We start from the raw sequence: 18,162 nt of genomic DNA, 5'->3' as shown, positions 1-18,162 counted from the left end.
TCAGTACTTTTTGTTTGTGGCTATTTGGTACACAGTATGAGCATTTACTATAGTTCTGCCTAAGAGTAAATGTAATGCTAATTTCTGATACCACTTGATGCTTTTCCGTATCGTAGTGGCATATGAGACTATCTGGTCACTTCTGTCGATACCAATTTTTCCATTATTATATGTAGTTACCGCCAAAGGTTTCTATTTTGGAGGACATCTGATATGTAGAATTCGAGCTTGAAATCATAATAGGTGCATGTTTTGTTGATAATATTCTAACATTTCAAACATCTCTGCATTTGAGAATCACAATACCGTTCTTATCCTCTCGTGCTATCATTTCACCTTTCTTCAACGGGCACGACGTTACGGAATTGGGCATATATTCTTTGTTGTGCCGTACAGTTCCAGGGACATGCGTCCTAAAATTTAAAAATTTCACTACTAACTGATAGCTCGTATAAAAATTGTCGATGAACAAAGTTCGTCCTTCATTTAGCAATGTATCTGCAAGTTCAATGCAGACGTTCTCAGCTATGCTAACTTGCTTACTTCCGGTGGTTTCTCGTCCAGAATATACTTTTGCAGACCATGTGTAAGCTTCGGTGGAACACAGTTTGAATAGCTTTATACCATACTTAATGTGATTTCGTCGATATGTATTGCCGGAGTGTTAGTCGTCCCATTGTCTCGTCGACTACAATATCTTTGCCTGGTGAACAACTTTGTTGGTAATTGTCTATCAATATGTTTATGAGTAGTAAAACTTTTCCAAGTCTGCTACTCTGTTCTATAGTTTCGTTATTTGCAAAATGCAAGTTTGCCAATAGCGATTTTTCAAAACGATTACGGGACATTCTGTTGCGTGGAAATGAAAAATTGTAAAGACGGCTCGTTGACCAACATATAACAAGCGGTGTCTGTACTAGACATCCAAATCATTAGTTCGATAAATTTTATAATTTCTTTGGAAGTGGTGGCTTTCCACCTCCTATATCGAGTTTGACCGGTCACTTCATGTTGATGTAATTTTTGCTCTCATATCTATTAGTCTCTGTGACTAAAAGGCTTATCATTTTTTCACCAACGAATAACGAAAACACTTCACTTGCGCTAATGTCAGACGGCAAATCCATCAAAAGTCCGCTTTTTCCGGTGAACGGAAATGTCTGTTGCATTGAATATTGTTCAATGAATTATCAATAGAGTCGAATTTCTCTTCTTCGTCTATGACTAGTTCTTCCAACATGTCTTTGAGACCTTCGCTTGCACATGCTTCCTCAATATCCGAGTCCGAACTCGATGAAATTCTATTTATAACTTTTTTTCTAAAATTCAATACTTCGTCATCACTACTCTCCTTACGTTCAAATATATTTTCACGCTGTTTACTGAACATTTTGAGGATGAAAAAATCACTGATGTACGTGTCACAAGTATGCTTCTCGACTAAATGAAAGATCTGAGATATCTGCCATGAGATCCCTCGGAATACTCTAGCTGGAAAACTTATCGCTTTCTCCATTTCAAAACTAAATAAATTTTTCTTTAGAATGAATCGAAGGCGATAAACAATGAATTCCCACTTAGCGCTCTATTTACGTTCTGTGTACCGGCGGTCGGATTTGGGCCCTGCAGGAAACTTAGTCGAATCACGCTGGGCGACGAACGTGTTAAGCGTGAATCGCGTCAAACTCAGCCATACAGAGAAACAGCCCCGTGCAAAATTCAGCCGTAACAAAGAGATTAATAATTTACTTTAATAATTAATAATACAATTGAGTGTGATATATTTTAAAGCACGGTATGACACATAGACCCACGTCACAATCTTCACACTCATAGCGCGATCTTCGTCTTACATCATTCTTTGAACATACGATACAATTTCGTAACGCTTTTTTAGATTTTGTGGACCTACAGTGCGATGGAAAATGTTTTCCGCTTAGTCTGAAGGGATGATCTGCGATAGATTTGTTAGAGCTAATGTTATTATTCGTATAACTGAATTTTTCGAAAATTTCTTTAAGTAATCTAAGGTGAAACACTCGCATTGCTACTTTTTCTTTCTCTTGAAGCTTATATAAACAATACGCGTTCCAGATTGCCACATCAAGCAGATGGAAAAAATATATTTTATACCATTTAACACTTTTTCGGACTGATTGTACACTCGATATTACTTTGTCCCTGTTGTTGACCACACCCATATTGGCAGTGTAATCAACAATACAAGACGGTTTTTGAATAATTTCTCCGGTCTGATAGTTTATTTTTTTAGTATTTATATAATCCGCGGAGTGGGAAGTTGACAACATATATACCTCCCGTTTGTCTTGCCACTTGAGAGCGAGCATATTAGGCGATGATCGGAAGCATATTTCACCCTTGTCTAGTTTTTCCTTCATTACAGGCATTTCTCTTCTTCGCGACTTTACGGTGCCGCACGCGTTAGTTTTATTATCATGTAAATAACTGAATAAGGTCGGGCTGGTATACCAGTTGTCAACGAACAATGTGTGCCCCTTTCCTAAATATGAATTCAATAATGTGAGTACAACCTCAGCCGATTTTCCTAGATATTTTTCGTTCATTTTTGTTATTTCGGAATCGCTGTCGGCATATACAACAAAATTTAGTACGAATCCCGTTTTGCAGTCGTACAATACAAAAGACTTGATATCAAACATATTCCGTTTGGACGGGATATACTGCTGGAATGATAACCGCCTCTTTAACAATAAACTTCCATCCACGCATAAATGGCGGAATGGAATAAAACAATTTTGAAAGGAACGACAAAGCTTATTACAAAATTCTGTAATTTTTATCAGTCTATCGGAATTAACTAACTCAATTTTACTGAAGTAAAGAATGCGTAATAGAAAAACGTATCTGTCTCTATTCATAATTTTGCCAAAAACATCGGTTCGCAAAAATTTATCCTTTGTCCAATATTCGGAAAAATGTAATTTCTTTACTCGCGACATTAGTAAATGAATTACAAAGAAATTATATATTTCACTCAATGTTGTTTCTCTTTCGTGAGGTTTTAGGAAAGAACGCTTAGAATTGTCCATCTTGAATTTGCGGTACTCATTCGTTTTTTCCACAATAAATGACACTAATTCTTCAGAGAAAAATAGTTGGAAGTAATCGATCGGAGTTGCAGATCGATTAAGCTGGATTGACATGCCAGAATTGTGGGAATCAAATTTATGCACTTGTGGTTTCAAATTTTCATATGACCAGATTATTTTTCCGCATGTTGTCTCTCCGTGAACATCGGAATCTTCTGATTCGGACGAATTTAGTGTTCTCAATTTTTTTCCATTCTTCCTATCACGTTTGTTTTTGGTTAAGTCATTTTCGACTTCCAAGTCTGTTTCTGAATTGTAGCAAATTGCTCTTCGCTTCCTATTTTGAAATGACATTTTGAGGTTGAAGATTCTAAAAAATTATAAGGATATGAATCGGCATGTTAAAAAGAGCATCTAATAATGGTATATTTATTTTAACAAAAAGCAACAATTGATACATCACACTGACATATCAAAAGCGAAGACTATATATTACATCTATATATTGTTAACACTCTCAGAAAACGTTGTGAGGGCAAAAGAAGCGTGAAGCAAGACAAATGAAACGGATCATTTACTTCAAATGGTGAATGAGTCAGTAGAGTGAGCCAGTATAATGGCGCATCATACCTAACAGGTTAAAAATAAACGAAGGTATATTTCAGATACTTCCTAAACGTGGTATTTTTAATACATACCATGAAAAGATAAATAAAGAAACGACCAGTAAATGCTAGGGTTGTGGTGAAGAATTAGAGGATGCACAGTATGCTCTTGAAAACCATGCAGAAAAAACGCTGACTCCTAGAAATCTCACTGATACAGTCGCTGAGAGTGAACAGCTCTGGAAACATTTTAATGAACTCTGTAGGACGATTATGAAGAATAGACAAGAGAAAGAAAAACAACATGAATTCTTTAGAAGACGCAAACGCAGCAGGCGTGCATAGAATATTCCTTAATAAAAATCCTTAATTTTATAGCTACCACATGATGTGGAAACAATATTACTATACTCACTACAGAAGCTATTTTACCTTTGATGGAACTTTGTACTTGATGGAACATTAAGAGTCCACATAACCTCTATGCACGTGGTAGTAGATAGATGATCCGCCATTTCATGTATAACACTGGATAACTTCCCACAACAGGATGATTCCAGCATGGAATAAATACAATTTTAGTATATTAACGAAGAAATTTTAATATTAATGTTAATATAAATTAAAAAATAGTAACACACCGATGCGACGTTAGATTGCTAACGGAGACAACACGTGATAATATTCCTGTATTATCAATGCTGTCGATGAAACGTGAGACACAGTTATTCCACAGTTACTCACCGCATGATGAACCTGCACAGGTATACATTAATTATATTGCTAGAAGAAAGAAACATCATAAGAGAAACTGTCAACCACGTGCCGAATAAACAATTAAACTTAATAGTTAAGCATTGCAACACTATGTAGTTATGTATTACGGTAAACGCACAAAAGGCGAATCCACTACTTTGCTCAAAAATTTAATTTATTTTAGCTATATAATTAATTGATTATAGTAACACTTGAACACATTGGTACACGTGTTGACAGTTGCGGCTATATTAGACAGAACGAACATAGCACAGAACTAGTAGCGCTTGAATGAGATGCAGCAGGTTGTCGAACTATGATACGGTACGGTCGATAAGGTAGTTGGAGCAGATTTATTAAATTAAATAAAATTTATTAACAAATTATAGCGTCAAAAGGAACAAGAAGCCACTATGTAATATACAAACACACTAGTACAAATTAAAATAAAAAAAAACTACACTATAGTACGCTCCAAATATTAATAAAAAACCGTTAATTAGTTGATTATTTGCAATATAGTCAAGATTTTCATATTTTATGAACACTAGAGTTATGATTTATCATTCTGAATCCTATGAACAATAAGATCGAGATGATAAGAATATAAGAATATAAATATTTCAAAGTATACACAAATTCACAATCTAACTTCTTACGTGAATGAGTTCTATAAAATATGAAAATAAACAAGGGGGAGAAATTAGAATTCACTGATATACATTAAATTGGTGCAAATTAAAAGCACTCGTAATATAAATAACTGTAACCATCCACGCATACAGGAGTTTTAATCTCTATCAATCAAAGAACGCACTATCATAAAGCGTTTTTTACACTACTTACAAAGCAATAATACACGATGCCTATGCATGAGATAAGCTCAAATCATAAAATAATAATTTACTATATAGGACAACAATATTACTGATAAACACATTGATACTTCACATGTAGAGTAAGAGGTTTAAACGTAATCAATACTAAATGCAACGTAAAAATACACTGAGCGGTACGACACACATAACGATCCCACTTAGTGACATGACAAATAGTTAATAATACTAAGATTCTGGAATTTTAGTGAAATAATACGATATTTCGATTGAACTTGAAGCACGTGTTGACATTTGGGACAGAAGGTGGCCATCTTGATACGACTGTGCAAGGTGGCTAATTAAAATTCTAGTGTAAAATATGTAAATAACATGAAGAAGAAACCATCTAAATGAAATTATGTTGTATATACTAACAACAAATAACCAAGACATACATAATATGAGAACGAATAAATATGAATACATATGCATGCCAAATAAACTACAATAATATATATGTCGGCTTTACATTAGAAATAGGGTTAGGGGCATGAAACGAATCTTTATTAGGATTACACATTGTTGTTATGCAATAGAGAAGACACTGACTAGTGCAAATATGATTATTAGTACAAGTGCGTATATTCTAGAATTGACAAGTAACCGCGGTGATTAGACACTAATGACAGTGGTCGAAAACGAATCCGCGGTCAACGGGATAACAAATGTACTTTCTTCCAAAGTCTAAATTGGACTCGATTTACTTGTCTACGATACAAGTATTACTAAACTAGCTCTTTGTTAAAACGTAAAATATTCACCGAGCGTAAAGACGCTATGTAACCCGCTAGTGAGACCTCACGAGAGAATGACTTTCCGTCGCGATGATGCTGTAGAGGAAAACTATGATGGGGTGTGTCTAAGGACACGAGATCATCGGATTCGTCGAGGATAGCCTTCGTTCAGAAAGTGAGGGAAATTGACATTGCTGTTAATTGGTCAATTTCCATGTGGGTGGCTAGAAAAGGATGGTAGCCGTCCTTGAGGGAAGGTTGCTAGCGGGAAGCGTCGTTCGTTGAAAAATAGATCTCCCCTATCTTCCCGTAGTTGGGACAAACACTGTTTGTCTGTTTGAAGGACCTTAGGTAACTAGATCTTAATGTTTATAACGACCCTCGGACTAGCTGATCACGTACTGTGGAGACGCGTCGGCATCTGGTAACCATCATACCCGAAGAATAGGATCTGCGTGTGGCGAGCCACGGAACAGAAACCGTTGGAATGTTTACTGTCGCGTGCCGCCACAAATATTTCTTTTAAGGAGAGCTATAGGATTACTCCGTACCTTTGTTAGACAAAGCGTTCATCCCTTGACCGCGGCTACGTTTGGCGACTGACTGTCGCCTCGAGCCCAAGCTCATTATCACAAATCCCGAACAATTACAATTGGACTGGGTGACTGCAATTATTTAATTACAGCTATGGTAGATTCTGAATTACAATGTTACGGGATTTTCCCAAAATTCCAAAGGGAAGGCTCCGGTGTTCTTTCATCTCCGACATATTAATAAGGAACCATTTGGCTGAATAACGAAAAAACATATAAAGAGTTCTTTAGATTATGTGACGCGATCAAAATCAAATTTCAGGAGTTGAATTTAAAAACATTTTGTCCCTATGAATTCACAACCTCCCAAAGCTTCGAAATCCACACATATTTCTTCCTTCAGATGATTCTGTGATTACGTTAGGGTTGTGAAGACATATTTTAAGTGAAACTAATTGTTTTAACTCGTAATTATTGTCAAAATAAGAATATTTAATGACAATTAATTGTTATTAAAAAATGTATAGGTTTCACTAATTCCTATTAATTTTTACTAACTAAAAATATATTTTTAGCATAAGAATATTTAATAACAAATAATTTTTAATAATTTTTATTGGGTAAAAATTAACTCTTAAAATAAAAGTATTTAATAAAAATTAATAGTTACTAATTCGGCTGCAATGGTCGGATCGCAAAACAGCTTCCAAGCCAGTCAAATGCGTGTGTCACGTCGAAGACAGAAGAAATCATGAAACCAATAGATCGCTGGTGATCTCCTCTCCTCGCGTCGCAGTAAATATATTCGTACGTTTCACGAATAACGTGAAGGAATTGAACTTCGTATAAGATGATGGAAATTTTATTGTATAAATCCAACGGAGTGACGGTTCAAAGTGTTACAGAATAATTAACAGAATAATGTGTTGAGCGCTAATGTAGGAGGTTTTAGTCCCTTTGGAGAGGTTATCGTCCGATGTATATCAGAGGCGGCTATTCAGTTGCTGTTTTGTTATTATTTCGATAGCTGTGGCATGCAGGATGTTTCGTCTACTTTATTACTGTTTCTGAGCGGGTGACAGGTGCATCAGATGCAATGCAATACTTGAAACTTGCTTGTTGAAAAATAGAAGCAGTGCTGTCCATGATATTAACGCTGTGGTATATGTGTCAACACAAACATGGCATACATATATTGGAACTAGTGCGGCTATGGATATCGCCCATGTGATTCGAGTTTTAACAAACGTAGCCGCGTATGGCGCGGGGGTACCGGAAGAAATCCGTCCTTAATTAAAGCCTTAATTAAAGCTTACCGTCACACCGACGAATATTTTTCCTCGATTCTGAAGTTTCATAAGGCTGCTTTTTAAAATATTGTAACAAACTAAAAAGAAAGCACTGTTTGCAAAAATTTTATCATTTCTTTAATTTTTGTAGTAATAACTCTTAAACTCATAATAAAACTAGTAGATGATATAATATAGACGCAATGGGAAGGTTATCAATTCTTTACCGGTAGTGTGTATTTTACAAAACAATGAGTATAAGTATTTTCTTACACCATTAGAATATGTAATACCACCAGAAAACGGCGGTATAATATACATACATATATACGTACATAGGTAGTTCGAATGAAAATAGAAAAACGTTTGAGAGGCGTTCCCTACATACTAAACAAGATAATAATCAATATTGACACTTAAAAGTAGCAGAAAATATTCTAAGGCTCGATAAAGTTTTTGAACTAATGCATGATCCATTTTTTAATATCACTCGTACTTTATTCATACAAATTGTTATGTATTCTATGGCTTCTTTCAATATATATAGTTTCATAGTTTTATACGTACGACAATAAATATGTCAACCCTATAATTCATTATTATAAAAGTATATCAGATTTGCCGGCGAATCTGTGTTTAATATTTTTTTTACTATTAAATGATTCAATATTAGATACGTTAATATTACCCGAATATTTACACATTACATTTTCAAATATTATATCGCTTCCGTTCTTGTTCCAGTAAGGTTTTGTCACGTTATCGGAAGAAGGAAACATTACAAATAAAAGAAACCAAAAAATTTCTTTGGAAATCGTTTCATAAGTAAACAGATTAGGGATATATGCGTTTCCAGGACGAGATTTATTAATTCATTCGTACTATAGTTAACGATAATATCGTTAAGATATTAAAAATTTATTTCTGATTTAGTGTGCGAGATTTACTTTAATTCTATTTCTCCATTTTCATTCATTCACAATCAATCTTTACAACTTTGCCTTCACAAAGGCTTGAGAGAATTATATTCATCAAATTATTTCTTGACGTCCATATCCATCACATGAGATTTTGATAAAGTTTTTCTTAAGATATGTCACTGAAAAGCATCCGTAAAAAAGATTTAAAAAATTTTTCACCTGCTCTACATAAACTTCAGCTTGTTATAACTTGCAGATCTATTAGGCTAATCCTTCTTTCCAATTTTTTTTATGTGTTTGTTAGATAAATAAGCCTGCTGGAAGAATCTGGCAAATAAAATGAAATAGCTGAGGTACATCAGCATAGCAAGTTTGATGTTCAAAGGCGTAACATGACATTCAACTTGGGCACTGTGTACATAGTAGTAAGCTGATGCAGTTAAAATGCAACCCACAACCATTTGTGATAGCTGTAGCGTAGTAACAAACATGGCGACCCATTTTGGTATATTGAACCGCATTGCTTTCAGAGCATAATAGGAGTACATCCAGGCATGAACGAAAGAGTTTACCAAGCCAAACCACTTGCCATTTCCTGTGGCCTCTGCATAAGAGAACCAGGTATAGAGAAGGACTGTTACGTGATGGTACCAATGTAGAAAAATCAACGGTTGCTTTCGTAACACAATGAAGGCTGTGTCGCCAAATTCTACTAGCTTCGATAGGGCAAAGGTCCACGACCAAAAACCGAAAACTGGATCTTGAGTAAGATGGCTGGAAAGAATATAATTACATTTCTATTATGATATAATATTTTGGAAATATTGTTATATGTTATGAACATGATATATAAATTGAAGTTACATAGTGTGTTTCTTAATATCTGTCTGATGTTGTGTATTTTTCATATTACAAACAATTTACTTTTATGTTGGAAGTGGCTGAATTTATTTCAAGTATAGTACAATAATAACAAATGCAGTTATTTTTGTTATAATATCAAAAATAAAAATTTCCATTTATCCATATTTTATACATTTCTTTGAAGTTTCTCAATTTTCCAGAGCATCGAACAACATTTTGCAATAAAAGTTAACAAAAAGACGCGAATTTCCAGTATTAAAGAAAATTTACAGATAAAATTAAATTATAGATTAAAACTGTTTAGCTGAATTCCTTGCTTGTAGACAATTGCTACGTTTAAACTATCTTTCTAAACGTAATAATTTCCGGGATATTCCGTAAAATATGTTTTCAGTCTCAATTTTGCAGGATATTTTTGCTCCTTCGACATGGATTTTCCCGTGTAAAGATAATATGTGTCAAATATATTACGAATCCCCTGTTAGATACGTATGCTATCGCAAGGCGGATTGAGCATGTACAGATACTTTTAGCATAAAATCAAATTCTGTATGCATTTACATTTAAAAAGTTTCGGGCTAATATTATTAAAAAGAACAGTTTTTAAGGTAAATGAAGTTTTATTATCTATTATTCAACACACATCCCTTCCTTGTCATATTTTTCTGAATTGCTTCTACAGTATTGAGTTGATGTAATGACCCACTTGAGAGACTCGAATTGCTTGACTGACTATTCCCTCTTATGTTTTTCCGGAGGAAAGCTTGGCGTGGGTGTGCCCTTTGAACGAAGAACGCGGATTCGTTGTTGACACTTTTCGTCAAGGAAGTGAGGGTAACCATCCGCGATGCCGATTGGTTATGAGCCATGCTAATGAAAAAGGATATGAGGTAGTCTCCCACCAACGTGCATCGGGGGGTTACTTCGTTCCTGGGGAAAACCAGTCCTTTTCGATAAACATGTGTTCGGTACTCCCATTCGGTGACTACACGCTTTCTCCGTGATTTCTAAGAGCCTAATAAACTCAAGGACTTTTCCGAAACCCGAAAATAAACTGAAAATACTTACTTCTAGACAAACAGTTTGACTGGCAAACATGTGGAAACAATGAAGCCAAAGTTGACGGTTTATGGTGGGTCCTTGAGTTTATTGAGGGCCGCTGGCTGCCAGGTAGCGTCGGCTGGAGTACAGCTGTTCCATGCGACGTAACAGCGTGGGAAGCTAGTAGCGCTGTGTCGTCAGCAAATGTTGCTATTGTTATCTCTGTTGATGTTGGTAAATCGGCAATGTAGATGGAGAACAGCAGGCGTCCGAGGACACTACCTCGGAGTATGCTAGATTCCATTGGGAACGTTGTGGAAGTGACGTCTAAGTATTTAACCATGAGTTGCCTATTGGTTAGGTAGGACTTTAAGATGGAGTAGTAGGTGTGTGGTAGGACTTTTTTAAGTTTGTATAGTAGTACTTCGTGTCATACTTTGTCGAATGCCTGTTGAATGTTTAGGAATATCGCTGAGCAATATTTTTTCTTTTCAAGGGATTGGTTGATAATGTGTGTTATGCGATGGATTTGCTCTACTGTTGAATGCTGTTTCCGAAAACCGAATCGATGATCTGGGAGTATTTTCAAATCCCCCAAGAGTGGAAGGAGTCTATTCGTTAGCATTTTCTCGAATAGTTTTGACAGGATAGGTAAAAGACCTTTCCTGGAAAAGAAATTTTCCAGACCTTAGGAAAGTATTCAAGGCGAAGAATTGCGTTAAAAATCGATGTGACGAGTGCAATCCCTTTTATGAGAAGTTCATTGATTGCTCTATTGCCTATTAGGTCATGCCCCGCTGCTTTCTTGGGGTTTAGGCGACTGATTGATTCTATAATCTCTGCAGAAGTGAAGGGTTCGATAGGAGGAGACATTTAGAAGGGAGAGCGCAGGTGTTCAGTAATGTCTGCGGCAGCTTTGGAGGAATGGAGTTTAAATACTTTAGACAAGTATTTAGCAAACAGGTTGGCTTTACCTATAGGGCTACACGCCCATCCACCTTGCGGATAGCGGATTGATGGGATTATTTGCGGGGAGCGCGTGAGTTTCCTGGAAGCCCTCCATAGTGAGTAGTTGGAGTCAGCTGTGGGGGACAAATTGGCGAGATATTTATGAAAACAGTCGTTTTTATAATTTTTGATGATTGTGATTGGCTTTCTAGTTGCGTTGTTTAGTTTGCGTTTGTCATCCGGTGTTCTATGGGTCTACCATACTCTTCTTAGTCTACGTTTTTCTGCTATTTTTTTAAATATGTAATGGGGATATTCACGTTTGCTGATAGAAGTATTAGTAGGTGTGGAGGAGCGGATAGCGTTTATTATGCTCGCGTTTAAGTATTTCGTGACTGCTTCGATATCTTCATTAGTTTTTAGTGAAATTAAGGCTGAAGTTGAGTCATTAAAGACTTCTCTAAAGAGCTGCCAGTTGGTGAGTTGGTTATGAATAAAGCCATTAGATGTATTCTCGATACTTGTTGAACTGACTGTTGCTATCACGGGCGAATGGTCAGAAGAGAGATCAGCCGAGGAGTTGATTTGGACATATTTTGGCGAGATATTTTTAGTTATGAAGAAGTCAAGTAAGTCAGGTATTTTGTTAGTGTCAGTGGGCCAGTGTGTGGGTTCATATGTGGTGAAGTAGTTGAAATTGTTGGTGATTATGCTGTTTAAGAGATTTTTGCCTCTTACTGTGACCTCTGCCCCATTGGGTAAGTTTGGCGTTATAGTCTCCTTCAGCTATGAATCTATTGCCCAGAGTGTCAGGAAAGTTATCAAAATCTTCTTTGGCGATGGAGTGTCTGGGAGGGCAGTATACTGCTGAAGTGGTGATTGTACCATGGTAGTCTTCTATTGCTACGTTTGTTGCTTGGAGGTAGTCTTTCTGGAATGATGGAAGTTCGTAGTGCTTAATGCTGGATTTGATAATGATTCCGGTGCCGCCGTGGGCCTTTCCGCTGGGATGTTGGGTATGGTAGAAGTTATAACCATTTATTTTCAGATAGTTTTTATCGGTGAAGTGGTTTTCAGGTACGAGTATTACGTCGATTTGCTGTTGCTTTAGGAAGAGTTCTAGTTCGAATTTGTGTTGAGCTAGTCCGTTTGCATTTCAATGAGCTATGCGTCTTGGTTTTATTTTGCGTCGGGGCAAAATAAATTATTAATTTATCCATGATGAGTGTTAATAGTGATAGTAAATTATTTATTTGTTCAGATTGTTTTTCTATTAACTTTTCAAGTCTAGTGTCACGTCGATTCGGGATTATTTCACGTTCCGCAGGTAAGGTGAGAGATTCGTATTTCATTATGATCGTTATTACAAAATTTATTAGAAACTGACAAAGTAACGATACAGAATGTTATAACAGAACAGAATAGAATGTCGAGTACTGACTTGGGAGGTTTTTTTATATCAAGGGGTTGGCTCCTGTGGAGGGGTTATCGTTGGATGCCGGTCACATAGGGATCCTGTTACTGCTTAGTTACTGTTTCGATGGCTAAGGTATGTGAGATATGATTATCCTATTGCTGCATTCCCGGGGCCACTGTGACACTAGAGACGTTGTCTGTGTTTTATGAATTGGAGACATTATTTTGAGAATGGACCCTGTGGTTATTTGGATTATTTTGATTTCCTTGTACTGTTTGGGAGTAGTATAGGAGATTGAAGTAGTAGTGAATTTCGGAAGACTGGGTATTTGATTGGTTGTCTCTTTGGCTCTAAGCTTGGGATACTTATTTATACATAAGGTTTTGTAGGCTGAGCGGCCTTTGTAGTTAGCAGAATGGTCACCTTGACAGTGGATGCACTTCGTTGGGGTTTCCGGTGATTTAGTGCACTGGTCAGTGGGGTGTGTACCTGCACATTTAACGCAGCGGATTTTTATGCAATCGCTTCCTCTGCAATGTTTGTATTTTTCAAAGCTTTTGTTCATGCAATAGCTCTAGTGTTTTGTTCTCGTGTTTTCGTTCTAGTTATCCTAGTTGAACAAGTTTTGAAGTGCCCGTGCCTGCCTGTTCAAATGGATCGAATAGAGCATTCTCTCTTCCTCCGAAGATGGTTGTATTTCATCTTCACTCAATATGTTGCGTCGTGCAACACTCTACCTGGACCCGGCCATACACCGCGGGCCAGACAGGCCCCAGATGTCCGCTCATTCTTACGGCGTACCCTCAATAACCTTAAGCACCCGTCATAAATCCCACTAATTTGCTTGCTAAGGTCCTTCAGACCCAACAAACATCTGTTTTCTGAATCATTTCTAAAGATTATTGTCTACCACGGCTTGACAAGGGAAAGTTGGGTTTTTCCACGTACGATGCTTCCTAATAACAACTTTTTATCGAGAGCAGCTAAGACCCTTTCTAGTCCACCAACCTTCGTTTAACCAATTAACAACAAATCCGATGGTCCCGTGCGCTAGACACACGCATCCTTAGCTTTCCTCCGCTACAGCATCGTCACCGAACATCACTGATTCTTCAACCTTCAAACATACAACATCCTTCGACCGGGTCTACACCCGAAGATCAGTCAGTCACTTATCTTATACATACGCACCAGCGTAACTATCTTCTTCACAAAGTTGTTGGAATAAACTGTCATTCACACCTTGTTACATCAGTGTCATATTCAATTAACCACCTCTATTATCCTAATCGAAATAGGGGATCGATCATTTCGTGGCGTCGATTATCTAATCGTGACGGGAATTTACGACTCCCGTTGGCGTGCTTCCTAGCGATCGCGTCTCTCCGCGATCGAAACACAATGTCATAGATCTGTTTTGCCGCTTTTTAATTTCTTGTTTCTGAATATTTGCTTGAAACTTTTTCACTTCAGGGAATGACTCATCTTCTTCTTTTAGCTGATGCATCTTCGTGTTTTCACTCTGTGAAAAAGTTCTCTTTCTATTACTATTTCTTGTTGTCATTGAACACTTTTCTGGCTGTATTGCATCTTCTCTTATAGTGAATGTGTCTGTGAAGTACCCGCGATCTTCCTTGAAATTGTTTCGCTCAAAACACTTTTCTCATTTACTATGTTTTGTAGGGCTTTGTGTTATTTCTTCTTCTGAGCTACTTCTAGCACTTTTCCTTTTTTTTAGATCGGTTTTCACGTTTCCTCTAAAAATGTAGGATATATTTAATTACGTTATAATAGAATTTATATGCACAATGTACATACATTAAACGATTAGATTTCAACATATTAATTAACCGATATCTTTTAAGTATCATTATTAGATACTATATATAAAGGTTAGTATTGATCAGTAACATGAGATTTGGGGTAAGATTAAAGATATTAAATTTCATCATAATATGATACAAACATTTACATTACTGTCATCGTCACGAATTAATGGCCTTCGTAATTTTGCAACAAGTGACATTGACTGTTGTTTTTTAATATTAATTGCAGCTTTCTTTCAACCCTCTCTTTTTGCTCGGCTCTTCAAAACTTTCGGCGTAGTTGAAGTTGAAGGGCCAGGTTGTGGTGTTTGAGCAAAGTATCTCCAAAATGGTCGTTAACAGATTTTTTAACACCCAAGCAACGTATATTCAATATATCTTTGGTAATTAGTGCTTTCATCCGATTCTTTGATGCAGTACCGATATTCCTACAACCGATAAATCTACAAATAAATTCTTTATAAGTGTAGTATCGTGGAAAGAAGGGCCTGTGGTGGCACTCGATAGTTAAATAGCACCACTCGACACTAACTAGTGTCGGACGACGAAGTGGTTAGCGCCTTAGGTTACGAACGTAGGAGTCCGATTTTTCTTCCACGGTACAAAAAATGAGGAAAAGAGCGGCCGTACCCAACAGCGACCTCTACAGCGCTGAGCACAGCTCAACGATACTACATAAGTATTTAATATATACATTAAACTATACTTTTTAATAATACATACCATAATTTAATATTGTGGTTGAAATTATGACATATGTAACAATTAATACAAACACTTAACTTAGAAGCATATGTAAATTATTTTTCAAAAAAAATATTTATATGAAACAATAATAAAATAATGAAGTAACGTTGAGAATAAAATCTAGTTTAATTACAAATATATACACTGTTAACAATACCGTTCTTATCAATTTTATTAAATTTACAGTGAAGCTTACAATTACACTAATGTCAATGAATATTAACGTATATGTTTATTATTACACCAAATAAAAATGAAAGTACTCTAATGAAAAATACAATATACTTTAATGGAAATAAAACAAGTAAATAGCGAAGCATTTATTAATATTATTATACAGTACTATATTATATTATTATAATATTTATTAATATTTACTTACCTTTTACGTTTGCATAAAAACTACAAAATTGTAAATATCAACTTTTATAACAGAGATAAAACAAGTCACAGAAATTCGTGTCTTTCAATGGCAAAATGCGTTAAAGGAAGGGAAACGATAATCTCCGTTTCGCGTCACAAGCGGGACTGTGCCAGTTTTGCTCCTTGAAAGTACATGTAGCGGTACATGAGCTAGAGGACAATTCAAATTATGTTGTTTTTTTGCCTCGGAGTATCAATATCGTTAGGACATACATAATGTAGCAATAAATAAACTCCGGACAAAACTATGTTGCCGCTACGTGCAACTGTCGAACGAAGACGAATTTGAATTTTCCGATTCTCCTCCGACCAGTTTATACTGTACCAGTTTAAACGGACGCAATCGTAAAGAGTTATCGATCATGTAATGGATCGTGTTAGGATCAATAATTTAGAGAATACGAGAAATTGCTGCTGCAACGCCTCGAATATATTTAGAATAAATAAAATAAATACGAATAAATATAAATACCGTCGAGAGACGCTCGTACAAATGTATTCGCGAAGCTAGGGTATGGTCGCTTGCGAAAAACTCGATAACTATAACTCGGATGACTCGGATAATAACTCGTAGATATTGATCGATAATTCGTAGGTACTCGGTATATACAAACTCGCGATCACGTCCGTTTATTTATACTGGGGGAGGGGGGGGGAGAGTCGGAAAATTTGAATTCATCTTAGATCGACGATTGCCCATAACGGTGACTTTGTTTTGTCCGGAGTTTACCTATCGATATGTTTCGTGCGTCAAGGCGATGTCCGTGTTCCGAGGCACAACAACATGAGTCGCTCTCGATCCGCCACGTCCTATGACTCTACCGACTATCTACCGAGTATTGATCAGTTACTAACGAGTTATGAGCGAGCGGTTATACACTGTCTTAGCGAATCCGTTAATACGAGCGTCTTTGCGAACATTATCTGTTCTTATTTATTTAATCATTTTAAAATATACTTGACGGTTTCTACAACGGGCAATCTCGTCTAATAAATCTCACGATTAACCATCCTCTACACACAAGTCCCTTAATACATAACGACTTTTCAGTTCAATTGGGATCATTGCGTTTAACGCCATCTATTCGCCCGGGCGCGCCATTTTTCTCTAGAATATAAATTGTACCGCATGCTTGAAATAGCCAGCCATGTTGATATGGAAGAGGAGGCGAAAGTGGAGCATATTGTAGAAGGAATAGTAGATGAAGAAAACAATAAGTCTACTACATCCATTAAAAAATTGAGGAAGAGATTAATCATGTACGAGGAATAGAATTATCGCAGAGCAAAATTGATTGTGAAGCTAGCCAAAATTGAAAGGAGCAGGAAGCCCAGTCAATCTGGAGATATGAAGAAGACGAGATGTTACAATTGCGGCGACGAAGAATATGAGTGTGCAGAGTGCCCGAATAGGTCGAGAGGACCCAAGTGCTTTAAGTGTAGAGAGTACGGACACATCGTATCGAAATGCGACAATACCGATACCGGTAGCGAACTAACTTTAATGAGAGCGAATCAGTATGTGAAAATTGGAATCGGGTTCGGAAGAAATTGTACACTCGAAGAATTTTCAACGAATATTGTGATAGATGATGAGTCGTACGTTGTAACGATACATGTAGTTTCAGATACCTTGATGCAACACTCGTTCATAATTGGCACATACTTCCTGAATACCGTCGAATTAAACATAAAGGACGGAAATGCTTCTATTCGTAAAGTAGAGAAAAAAGATTGTAATAGACACCCGGAGGTGTTTAAAGTAGATATAGAAATGCGGCAAGACAAAGTAATTGATCAGTCTTAATCCGACTTTGCAAATCCGATCGTAGTTGAAAAAAGGAACGGATCTCTTCATGTTGCTATCGAGGAGAATAGTAGAGAATGTACGGCAGTTGTAGTTACCATGAGTCCTTATCTCGAGGACACCGTCGTCATGAAACAAAAATTTGTTAGATGAACCGGTTTTTTTGCGTGAAGAGGGAAAAATGCTATTACGCGTACCCAGAGAGATCCGCGTCTCTGGGTTATGTAGGACTCGGCAGGTGACATCGCCATACGCCCTAAAAACCCCTCGATCCTTTATTTGATTAGACACGGACAATCCCGG

The 18,162-nt window shown here is 36.7% G+C and overlaps 3 protein-coding genes across 6 annotated transcripts; all 3 read right to left on the bottom strand.

Moving 5' to 3' along the window:
* Positions 1 to 584, bottom strand: LOC117238849. The gene is made up of 3 exons (XM_033504054.1): positions 572 to 584; positions 281 to 498; positions 1 to 192 (listed from the first exon to the last, which is right to left on the bottom strand). Exons 1-3 carry the CDS (start codon positions 582 to 584, stop codon positions 1 to 3), a joined length of 423 nt encoding a protein of 140 aa, XP_033359945.1.
* A 737-nt stretch (positions 585 to 1,321) lies between these two features.
* On the bottom strand, positions 1,322 to 5,595 carry LOC117238844 (piggyBac transposable element-derived protein 4-like). 4 transcript variants are annotated; one of them, XM_033504050.1, is made up of 5 exons: positions 5,528 to 5,595; positions 4,318 to 4,432; positions 4,109 to 4,212; positions 3,770 to 3,915; positions 1,322 to 3,441 (listed from the first exon to the last, which is right to left on the bottom strand). In XM_033504050.1, the coding sequence occupies exon 5, from the start codon at positions 3,423 to 3,425 to the stop codon at positions 1,758 to 1,760; it is 1,668 nt and encodes a 555-aa protein (XP_033359941.1). In that variant the 5' UTR covers positions 3,426 to 3,441; positions 3,770 to 3,915; positions 4,109 to 4,212; positions 4,318 to 4,432; positions 5,528 to 5,595; the 3' UTR covers positions 1,322 to 1,757. The 4 variants fall into 4 exon arrangements, with proteins under 4 accessions (XP_033359941.1, XP_033359940.1, XP_033359938.1 ...); XM_033504049.1 differs by having other exon boundaries at positions 5,147 to 5,590; XM_033504047.1 differs by having other exon boundaries at positions 5,279 to 5,590.
* Positions 5,596 to 8,714: 3,119 nt separating this feature from the next.
* On the bottom strand, positions 8,715 to 11,034 carry LOC117238848 (elongation of very long chain fatty acids protein 6-like). The gene is made up of 2 exons (XM_033504053.1): positions 10,840 to 11,034; positions 8,715 to 9,583 (listed from the first exon to the last, which is right to left on the bottom strand). The coding sequence occupies exons 1-2, from the start codon at positions 11,032 to 11,034 to the stop codon at positions 9,053 to 9,055; spliced, it is 726 nt and encodes a 241-aa protein (XP_033359944.1). The 3' UTR covers positions 8,715 to 9,052.
* Positions 11,035 to 18,162: the final 7,128 nt, after the last annotated feature.

The sequence above is a fragment of the Bombus vosnesenskii genome, unplaced genomic scaffold, assembly GCF_011952255.1.
Source record: "Bombus vosnesenskii isolate JDL3184/JDL3185 unplaced genomic scaffold, Bvos_JDL3184-5_v1.1 scf7180000013642, whole genome shotgun sequence".
NCBI lineage: Eukaryota > Metazoa > Arthropoda > Insecta > Hymenoptera > Apidae > Bombus > Bombus vosnesenskii.
This window is presented reverse-complemented; position numbering and strand designations above follow the sequence as displayed.